The 11,554-nt window shown below is 36.6% G+C and overlaps 1 protein-coding gene across 5 annotated transcripts in view; it reads right to left on the bottom strand.

Annotated features, from left to right (window-relative positions):
• The window catches only part of LOC110024240 (centromere protein X), a 23,045-nt gene that overhangs the window by 2,832 nt on the left and 8,659 nt on the right, over positions 1 to 11,554 (bottom strand). For 3 of the 5 annotated variants that reach the window (XM_020724094.1, XM_020724093.1, XM_020724092.1), the window contains one exon: positions 2,161 to 2,229. In XM_020724094.1, coding sequence (XP_020579753.1) covers positions 2,161 to 2,229 — 69 coding nt within the window. The remainder of the gene's footprint in view (positions 1 to 2,160; positions 2,230 to 11,554) is intronic. The other 2 variants (XM_020724096.1, XM_020724095.1) reach the window with 1 other exon arrangement.

Here is an 11,554-nt window from a genome sequence, read left to right as displayed (position 1 = left end):
GAGGAAGGAAACTCTAAAACTCTATCCTATGACTACAAGTTGGAGCTCCAAGAGGTGGGACTTATACTTGCCGAAGTAGCAAGGACGCCTCAAGAAATAAGAGAAAGCAGAGGTTCAGCTACAAAGCTGTAAACACTCCAACAAAAGAACTTACACCCCGTCTGGGTCAGGGAGCCTTCTAACACCCTAGGCGCACTAGACAACCACCTATATGAAGGTATGTTGGGCTAGTCAGGTTGGAAAAGTACGGGAACTCCTCCTCGGAACATGCAATCATGAATGCAATTATCTAGAACAGTCCTAAGTATTGTGGAGGCCCTATTAATATATGCAGGAAAGTAAAAGTTGCAATTTTTAGATCCTGAATATTTTAATCCTAAATTTTAATTATCTTGAATATTTTATTTAGGATTTTATAGAAAATTATAATTTTATGATCATTAATGAGTCTATGTTGTATCGTGAAATCCCAGATAAAACACAGAAAGAAACAAAGAAAATACATACAAGTGCAGACATGCAACACGATGCAAAAGATAAAACAAGCCAGGTTAAAATAATAAACAGGTCGGTGTCGCTGGGTCGGCAACATATCCCAGAAAAAAAAAGGCGAAGAAGAAAGAGATGGGTGCGTGCAAGCGGTTTTCCGTGAGGAGATGCCAACGGGCTGTAAAAGCTTGCCAAGAGATGCGTTGCTTTTTTGTTTTTTTTTAACCAGGAGAGAGAAGGGCTTTTTTGCATATATATATATATATATATATATATATAGAGAGGCGGGCGTTGTCGTGGGCTTTGAGGAGATGCGGAGAGAGGGAGAGAGAGGGTGTGTAGCCTTTTTAAGGATAATATATATTTTATAATGATAATAATAATATATTATTATTATTATTATTATTATTATCTCTCCGCCTCCTTTTTGCCGAACACGTGATCGTAGAGAACTGAACTTCTCCCCTAGGTAAAATCGACGTTTCGGACACATTGGTGAGGCCCGTTTCGTCGTTCTGGATCGTTCAGACCATTTTTTTAGCTATTTGGGTCAAAACGATAATTTGCGCATTTTTACCCCGCATGCGAAACCGTGGTCCAACGAGCGTCCATCCTAAGTGGAGTTGACATTTCGGACTCACTCGCGTGGTCTGTTTCATCGTTCGAGGTCGTTCAGACCACTTTTTCAGCAAACAATCCAAAATGAAAATTTGTGTATTTTTAGCCCGTATTCGAAGTGTTAACGACATGGACGCCCTCTTTAAGTAATATCGACGTCCCAGACACACATGACATCAACAAAAAATGATGCCAGCACCCATTAGATAAAATGAGCTCTGTACTAACATTCCCACGACAACTAAATCCAGAAAAATGTGTGTGGGTAAGAGAATATCATAACAATAGAACTTGTTTTAAGATGATAGAAATAATGATTATTCTGAAAAATAATTGACAATTACTTAATGGTCAATATGGCATACAAGAGCTGTCACAAATTATGGTTTGTTTAGCATTTTTTTAAAACAGCTATGTTATGAGTTATAGCATACCAAACATATTTCATTTTAAGAAAAATATAAAAAACAATTAAGAAAATAAAAATTGGTCCCAAACGCCCCTTTTATCTTGCAATGACAAACATTACGTGTACAAAGAAATGCATGTTGGTCACATAGATTAGGGCACCACTTTGATCACAAATTTACACAATGAAAGTGAAATAATTTCCAAAGCACAAACATAAATAATAATACAATTCAAAAATGTACTTACATCAAATCAATTCTTCAAAAAGGAAATAAAGAAAAATGAGGTTAAATAATATAAACCATTGCTACAACGCAAAAACTAGTCCAATATATTTAGCATGACTTTGAATTTATCAATGGTTGGTATAAAAAAGATAACTTCATGTTTATCCTCCCAGAATATATATACCATAAGTCCATAACAAAAAACAAAAGCTCACACCATATATTTGAAAAAAAGCTAATATCCGTAGAAACATAAATGAATGATAAAGTAGAAATGACCCTCCTATGTCACAACTTGCATTTGTATCTACCAAAATTCGCTTATACAATATTTATGTAAGCAAAAAAAAAAAGCATCGCCAGCAATTTTGTTTTAAAAGGATTATACAGGATGCATTATTTAAATAGAAATTACATCTCTACACGTCATGGAATGATGAGATGTACCAGTAGTTGGCCAATTCTTCTTCGAAGTTCTGCCAACCTGCCAGGTCAGAGCATAAAAAATATAATGTCATTGAATAGCAACTACCAAGAATGCATTTCCGTATAGATGTAAGAAATAGGTAAGAAAAACTTTAAAAAATAAATAACGAAAAAAAGGAGTAGTTCAAAATGATTTTCAAACATGAAGTTGTCTGGGAAGTTCAAAAATGCTTCCAGAATGGGAAGATTGATCCATAGTTAACAATGAAAATGAAAATTTCTGGCATTTCTCCAGGTTAATACCATACATGGAGACTTCATATTAAACAACTAAATGAATATGTTAATTTGATATAATAAGAATAATAAACTCTCTGGACCCAGACAGATTGAGTTTTTATCAAACATTAAATATGTCATCAAGAAAAAACTCCATGGAACAAATAATAATCATGTACTTTCATGATAAAATGCTGCCGATAAAAGGAAACAACCAATAGTTCAAACATGTGTGATGGCTTTCATCAAAAAGTAGTTGCCAACAATGACTTCATCAATTGACAATAAAGACACCCCACTTCGCAGATCTCGATCCCACTTGTTCATCGAAGGTGATGGATCAATGTTTTGGCCGGTTAATTAGATGAAAAATAATTTCAAGAATATTTTTACTTAAATTTAGGATCATTGAAAATTGTGAGGATGTCCCACCGTTTTTATATGGCAGGTATGTCTCTTGATAATGGAGGGTTCATTTACCAAAATGGCTCATAAAATGAAATCCCATAACAGCGCCTAGAACTTTAAATGTCCATAGTTGACCTACAAAACGGCTGCAAGTTGGCAAGATCGATCAGACAATGTTCATGCATTGCCATACAAACAAGATGACAAGAGGCCAATCCAATAGCCCGCAAATGATGGTGACAGCAAGCTCTCATTACACGTGGTTTGTCCCAAAAATAAAGAGCAGATGGCCAGTCCTGTTTGATCGAGCTCAGCCTCCAAATAAATCGGTTCAAAGGCATAGAGAGAACCACAAGAAATTTTTGGAGTAAAAAGTTTCAATGCATCAAACAAATTAATTTTTTGAGATATTTGGCTTACTTCCAGCTCATTTGAATTATGAATTAACTTTTTAAAATACATTTAGAATCGATTTTGACCTTCCGAACAGCCTTGACTCTCGATGTATCAAAAATTATTCATGGCCATGCCAAACTTTTTAAGTTCCCAATAATTACTGCCTCGTTTTTGGATGTCGTGTCATTTAGATCCAAAAATTCTGTTAAATTATGATTGTAAAGAAACTTCAATATACAGCTACTCTCTAAATATCAGCACAGACTTCCCTCAAGACCATAAAGTAATTTGTCCCTCCTCCATCGTAATTTCGCTGTAACAAAAAGTTTGACCATTGTAGATGCAATTTTATGCAAACCTTTTCTCAAAATGTTGAGCTGAAACTAAAGGCTTTACTGAGACTTGATCTGCAAAAGCTGAATCTAGAATGTTGAAAAAAAAAAAATCTTGCGGGTTCTGGAAAAATTATTGTTCTCGATATTTAATTCGAGAAAAAGGATTCATGTAGCCGACCCCACGTAGTGGGATTAAGGCTTTGTTGTTTTTGTTGTTGTTGTAATGGAGCATAAGAGAGATGGTAGGACACAATGACATAATATAAAATATAGGGTTGTTATGTTGTGGATAAGAAATCTCACTTGACCTATAGTAGGCCTAATGGAGCATAAGGTCCGCACAAACTGTAATTCTTTAGGGTTACTCAGAAGTGTTAGGGGCAGAGACTGAATTTGAAACAAAAAAAGCTTCATAAGAAAAGTTCAAGTTCGAAAGAACAAAGAGCACTGTGTCACATAATAAGACCTCGCTTTCTCCATAAAAAGAGAAAAGTGAGGAGAAAGTTTCACATTAATTGCAATGCTTTAGGGTGGCTCCAGCCAACAAGAGCTATGCAATGAACTTAATAATAAAAAAAATTATGAGATTCAGAAGTGCTCAGCTGAAACAAAAAGAGCAGAAAAGTAGAGGAAAATAGAGATCCCATCTGGTAGTTCCTGAAAACTCCGCAAATATGTGGTTGGCTGACATCTAAGATATTCAAATTTAGCATGCCATTTATCTTGTCCTTTTACTTGGGTGCTCTATGAAATATGTTTTCCCTACGGATTCTTGCCGAGTTTTTCTCTTTTTTTAAGATGAAACTCTATCAATTTCATTTTTTATCTCTTTTATCCCAACAATTATAGCAACTGAAACTCTAACCTTCCAAAATCCAAGAATTTTTTCAACCATATATAATTTCAAAATAAAACAAAATTATTAAAAATGTGTTGCAGACTACATGAACTCCTTAAATAATTTTGTGTCGAAATTTTATTCTTTTTGCATGAGAGATTTTTTTACATTAATTAAATTTTTTTGCAAAGCAAAATTATGTTCCAAATCATTGCAGCACAATGGATTAACCAAATTGACAAAATCTTTTGGAGACTATCCTCCTCATGTGCTCAACCCAAAGAAAATGGTTAAAATTTTCCCATAAAGTTGATCATCAAGAATTTTCTGCATTGCATAATATGCATGGAAAATTCCATATGTATTTAAAAAAAAAAAATCTTTTAATGCAATCAATATCACTAAAAAAGGTAATTTATGTAATATCAATTAATTTAATCTTATGAACATATCCGCCAATGAATGCTTTCCAATAATTGGGTTTGAAGTTGATGCAATGATATTATCACAAAATTTTTCCCTATATCAGAAACATGCCAAGCTTCAAGCAAAAAGTTCATCAATGGCAACCACGCCCTAGATAAGAAATCTGGACATCCCACACTCTCCTCCTCAAGGTAGTCAATCGAATCATGATTTGTCAAAATCTGAAAAGTTTTCTACAAGAGAAGAGATCTTTAAGCATTCCTTTTTGAACAAATGTTAGCAATTATCCAATTTATTTCAAAGTCACCTTGTTGTTGTGATGTTATATGCCACACATTTGAGGGAAAAATTCATTGACACATTTGAGGCAATTTTTCCAAATGAAGAGACTTAACTAGAAAATTGGATCATTAATTTAGCCTTAACCATCAAAAAGGTGTACAAAGTGAAAATATTCTATAAATTTCTATAAAGGGTCAAAAAATATTAGACATTTAAGTGAAGCAGCATCAGTAAATTATGAGTGATAATTTCATCTAAAACTTGTTCCACCTTTACACAATAGTGGAAAAGAATTTTCCTTAATAAATTCACAAAACATTGCCCGATGCACGTCATCAAGAAAAACCTTCCAAAACTGCAAAGTGTCAATTAGAGCACTGCTCAAAATTTTATAATCATTATAGAGAATGTCAATTTGAATCCAAAAAGAATTTGAAACAAAATTTCAAAATGTTGGTCAAAATTATTCTCGATAAATGTGACCCATGATGCAAGAAGTCGAATGAAATCCATAAAAGATCAAATAAAACCTTTTCAAGATGCAATGTATACACCTACAACCCTGCTCATTACTAAAAAGATCAATTAGCCTTGGGTTGACCTTTTCCTTTTGGATTTGAGGTTACAAGTTTGATCAAAGGTAAAATAGCGCAACTAGGAGTTATAAAGGCCGCTAACATATAAGGCAGGTGTAATAAATTACAACCTCCGCTCTTTATATATCAACATGGACCTCCCCTTGTGACTATAATTTTAGATAAAGCTATGAGCCAACTCCACATTGCAAAGTATTTAAATTAAGGAGCATCCATAATGATGTTATTGGCAATCATTTATGTGAATTAAAGTTACTTTGACTATCCCACAATCTTTTAAAGAGTTTAAGGTCTTCCAAATATATCTGATCTTTTAATGGATTTAACATATTTCATTTTATTTTATAAGATTTATTTTTATTAGAGCTCTCTTTATGCTTAATTATTTATGCAACATTAGTACAATGATTTGTTAACAAATCCATATTAATAGTGCAAGTTATGCTCGTGGAGTAGCCTCAATAGTGTGGCAAATGAAGCAATCAAAGTTAGAGTTATTTATTGAGATGCACGATGTAGTTGATAAAGTTGGATAATGAGGTGTGAGCAATGTAGCCAACAAAATACTTTAAGTGAACCAATGCAAGTGACATGGTTGGCTATAAAGCCGACAACGAAGCTTCATAGACATGAGGAAGCAAAGCGGTTGATTATGGATCAACTGTCAAATCTATAAGATTGATGCAAGTGATGTGCCACTGTCGGCAGCTAAAAAGTTTGGGGGTTGCCCGACGAAGCTGTCGGTCGCTGGAAGTGAAGTCCCGTCGCCTGTTTCGGAAGGACGTTTTAATTTACACATATATATATAATTTTAGAAAAATATGAAATCAAACTGACCTCATATTTTTCGCAATTTAAATGAAAGAAAGCTCTACCTCAAATCTTGTATCTATCCTGAGGGATAAACACAAGACTTGAGGATGATGCTCGATCAAATAAACTAAGAAATATATGACATCCGTTTGGTCTGCGAAACCGTTTTATTTGCCGATAAATTCCCCTATTTAATACAAAGAATTAAATAGGGTTTATTTTAGACTGGGTTCGGAAAAGCTTCCTATAGAGGCAAGCCCCTATAGTTAATTACATCTTAAATGTCCGAAGTCACCTAAAAAAACTTTCGATAAAAATCAGAGAATACTATCTTCAAAGCAGTCAAAAGGATAGGACTTTTCAACAAAATCGGACGAAGAGGTGTGAAAAGGGAAATTCTCGAATTTGGAACATTGTTGAGGAATCCAAATGAAGAGAAACTAGGGGAGGCCACAGAACCGAAGGCGAGCCTCGGTGACTTCCCAGTCTATCATATGGTTGGGCTTCCGTTTCGAGAAGAAATTATTAAAAGGTTTCATCCTGCCAATTTTATTTAATTAGGGTCTATATTTGCGTGACATGATCACACAAATTGCCTAGAAGATATGAGGGTTTACGTCGTATCGAACGACAACCTCGGAACCTAGAACGAGTTAGGGTTTAAATCGTACAGCAGAGCTATACGAATGCCTAAAGAAAAAAGTGGAGGATTTATGTTGCGCTAGGCAAGCAACCTCGAAATCCTATGGATTGTTGTTTAATTTTTAGGAAAGGAATGGTTTTGTTGGTTTTGTTGGGGAAGACATGATTTGTTGTTGAGGATGGTCGTGTTGCCCACTGCGCTAGCTCCAAGCTCCCCGACATGACGAGTTTAAGTTTTCTAGGGTGGCTAGTTCTAGTGTTAAATGAAACGGCCTTATGGTTGTAGTCCCCTAACCATCCTATATAAAAAGGAAACATGTTTGAAGCTATATAATATAAAGTGTGCAATGCAGGAACAAACAATAAAATGCACGTGGAACCGTAGTAGGTAGAAATAGGAACATTATGATACGCTATACATGAAGAATAGCAGCAGGTAGAAACAGGACAAGTGTAATATGTTTTACAGTACGATAGCAGGCAGAAACAGGACAAGTATAACATGTTATACAATACGGTAGCAGGTAGAAACAAGAAAATTATAACATGCTTTACAATACGGTAGCAGGTAGAAACAGGAAAATTATAACATGATATATAGGAAGAACAACAGCAGGTAGAAACAAGAAAATTATAACATGCTATACAGGAAGAACAACAAGAGGTAGAAACAGAAAAATTAAGTGCTGTAAAATGTAAAGCAAACATGTACGCCCGTGAGATCCGATGTTTCTTAAGTATAGCAAGCCTAAATGTGTCTCAAAAAGCAAAGTCCGGAAGAAAACGTCATCCAGGAAATCCGAGGAAAAGCGGAAAACTCGAGAAAATCAGCGAAAAAGACTCAAGTAAAAGAAAATCTTCAAAACTCCTGGGGAAATCCCGAAAGAAAGGAAAAAACCCGAAAGGAAGGAAAAGTAACACGAGTTCCCTGTCCCAAAGCTTCAATAAAACAAAAAGAAGATTCGGATGAGGGGGACCGCAAGCACTCGTATGGGACTAGACTCAGCTGTGTATTTATTCTCGAGGGTCCACGAAGGCTACTCGGTCACCCGAATGTATAGAACCCGCCACTCGTCTAGAAGGGAATCTTGAACCTCACTTAGGGGGCTATTTCCCAGCCTAAACAGGTCCTCGTCAGCTGGACAGCCAATTTTAAAATGTATTTTAAAATTTATGTTTTTGACATACGCACAAATTTTAAAACTTGCAAAGAAGAGTTATCAAATCTTTTTCGTAGAAAAGTACGTTTTCGTTTGAAAATGGTTTATCAAAACTTATCTTTTTTTTAGAAATTTTTGTTGTCCACGAGTCGATTACGCTACCAGGCATAGGACTGCCAACAACCTGAGGAGGTTCAAGCTAACTCCCGCTAGACTTATGTCGGTGAAGGATACCATATCCTATTGTTCATCAAATGTTTGGATCTTGATGTTATAGGATAGGGCATCTTTATGCTCTATCTTTGGTGTGTCTTTATCATCAACATCGTACGCCCCAAAACGACTACTTGCGACCTTGCTTGATGGTTTCACGTATAGGAAAAGGTTATACGTGGACACTTATGCATCGGACATAAGCATCGAAAATCGAACCAAGAAGCAAGAAAAGAAAAGAACAAAAATGAGGTGAGAAAGAGGAGGCACTGATCCATCTAAAACACCAAAAAAGGAGAACGGACCAGTTCTCAAAACTCGTATCGAAAAGACCTGAAAAAGTAGGTCTTTCCTAACAAACATAAAGAGCAAGCTCGCGCTAATTTTCCCAAACCCCAAAGACATAGGATTGATCAAGTCCACCAAATGCTTTTCCAAAATGAGGTTTAACATCTCCCAAACTTCAAAAGAAAGTGACCTCGGGGAAACCACGGGAAAAGTGACCTCGGGGAAACCACCACCGATATTTCCAAACTCATGCTAAAATCAAAATTCGCCAACTTTCAAATTAATAGATAGCTTCATACATTGAATAAGCACAAAATTTTCTCATAAAACCACATAAACGCTCACGGTCGGGGTCACTAGAATAGAGTAAGCAGCATTTAGGGCTCTCGGCCAAAGCAACCCACAAGGGAGGTAATCACTAAGGCTCACGGCCCAAGGTGACCAAAAGAACTACCAATGACTACTATGCTTCCCTGACAAACTATGCCTCTATGCTTCCCTGACAAACACGAAAGAATAACTAAAGTAATTATAATTTTTGGGATGGCAAACTTGATCTACCAATAACATTTAAGCCAATCAAGCCAAGCAAGAAAGTCCAAATCACACCCAATGACCTCCAATAGGCCTCACGGGTAGGGACCAAAAGGGGAGGCTCACAACTGAGGCAAACCCAAGAAACAGCAAGTGAGGCTCATGGCTAAGGCAAACCCGAATCAATTCCCTACAAGTTTTGACATACATAGGAGAGTACAAAACATCATCAATCTCTCAAAATAACTAGTTTGATCCATCTACAATCATTCAAATGATCCAAATTCAACAAGAAGGGGTAAATTAAACTCAAGAAATTCCAATGGGTCTCACGGGTAGGAGTAGGAACCAAAGCCAGCAAAACCACCGCCAAACCATCCCTCGGGTAAGGGTCAAACAAAGCAAACCAAGCCCCCCAACCAACTAGAGCCAGAGCCCAGCAAGGCTAAAACAAGCAAACACGCGAGTAGGAGCTAAAACAAGCAACCCAAACTCCCACCTAGAGCTAAACCGAGCCCAGCAAGGCTAAAACAAGAATGAGAGAAATTTTTTAAAACTAAAATCATGATTTTTCATTAAGTAAATATTTTTTAAATTAATTTTTAAAACAAACACAGCCCCCAACTAGAGTCAAACCAAGTCCAGCAGAGGCCAAACGCAAGAGCTCTTAAAGCTAGGAAAAGAGCTTTAACACTCAATAAAAGTCAAGACTCAAGTCTCCACAGAAATCAACGTCCCATACTCCTGAAATAAAAAAACTGAGCACCAACAAAAACCCAAAGCCGAGTCATTCAAGGCTCAAAACCGAGCCTAATAATATTAAAATCCAGACTCCCATAAAGCATTAAAGATCCAACTATTTCAAACCCAAAACCATGACTCCAAATCAAGCCAAAACCGAGCCCAGCAGGGACTAAAACTGAGTCATGCAACATTAAAGATCTAACCATTTCAAGCCCAAGGAACAACCTGCATGTCTAAACATCCCAAGCATGAAATTATTCCAACAAATAAACAAATATTTGATATTTGAACAGGGGAGGAACTTCACGAGGAGCTAAACCAAGCCCTCAGAACAAGCTACAACACTCTCCAAATTAGATAGATTTTCTCATAGCATACATTTCAAGCCAGGGAAAGCCACAGAAAGCCAAAACTGAGCCCCCAAACATGCATAACCCCCAAACATGCATAAAATGAACTCCCTATCATTCATGAAAGGCCACGTAACCTCTCCAATATTTCATGCTAAAAGATAACCTCTCCAATATTTCATAACACTCATCCCAACATGCTTGCAAGAGGAGCAAAAAATTATTCCAAAGTCATGTCTCAACTTCCTAAATGTTTCCAACATAAACATGTCACAAAAATCACAAATATGTCATAGTCTCCCTAGTTTAAGCGAGTAACCAAGTTTAGCTCTTAGGACATGCCCACATTTACATTTTTAAATGCACCTGAAGTGAATATCTCAACAATATATCAAAGTAAAATGAACTAGCATGCTGTATCATCCAGCAGGGCTATACTCAAAGGCTCGGCAGAGGGAAAACCGAAAGGCAACGAGGCACTGAGGAAAAAAAAGAAAAAAAAAGGGGGAAGAAGAGTACCTTCCTTTGATACCAATGTAAAGCGCCGCAACACAAGAAGCTACCTCAAGGATATGCTCTCACAAAAATCTCCTCCTAAACTTCTCCCACAGCCAAAAATTTATATCCCTCCTCTCAGAAAACTTTTCAACAACCCAAAAAAAATCAAAAGAAACTATTTTTATCGACAGAGAAGAGAGGAGAAGAGAAAGGAGATCACACCCTCGACCCACGGCACTCGAATCGGGCCAAAGAAGAAAAAGACACGCTCCCTGCTCACAGAAGGCGAAGCCACTGAAACATCTCGGACCGAGCGACCAGCCCAGTAGCAGTGAGGGAAGCATCGGGAAGAAAAAGAGATTTTGTCATTCAAGTGTACCAGGGAATAGGGCTGTCAAAAAAGCTCGTTGTTCGCGAACAGTTCATGTTCGATTCACCAGAGTGTTCGTGTTCGATTCGTTCGATAAGCAAACGAGACGAACACAAACAAATTTTTTCGTTTGATTTGTTAAACGAACCAAACACGAACAGTGATGCGTTCGTTCGTGTTCGAATCGTTATTGTTCGAAAAAAAAAAAAAT

The sequence above is a fragment of the Phalaenopsis equestris genome, unplaced genomic scaffold (genome assembly GCF_001263595.1).
Source record: "Phalaenopsis equestris unplaced genomic scaffold, ASM126359v1 Scaffold000251, whole genome shotgun sequence".
Taxonomy (NCBI): domain Eukaryota; kingdom Viridiplantae; phylum Streptophyta; class Magnoliopsida; order Asparagales; family Orchidaceae; genus Phalaenopsis; species Phalaenopsis equestris.
This window is presented reverse-complemented; position numbering and strand designations above follow the sequence as displayed.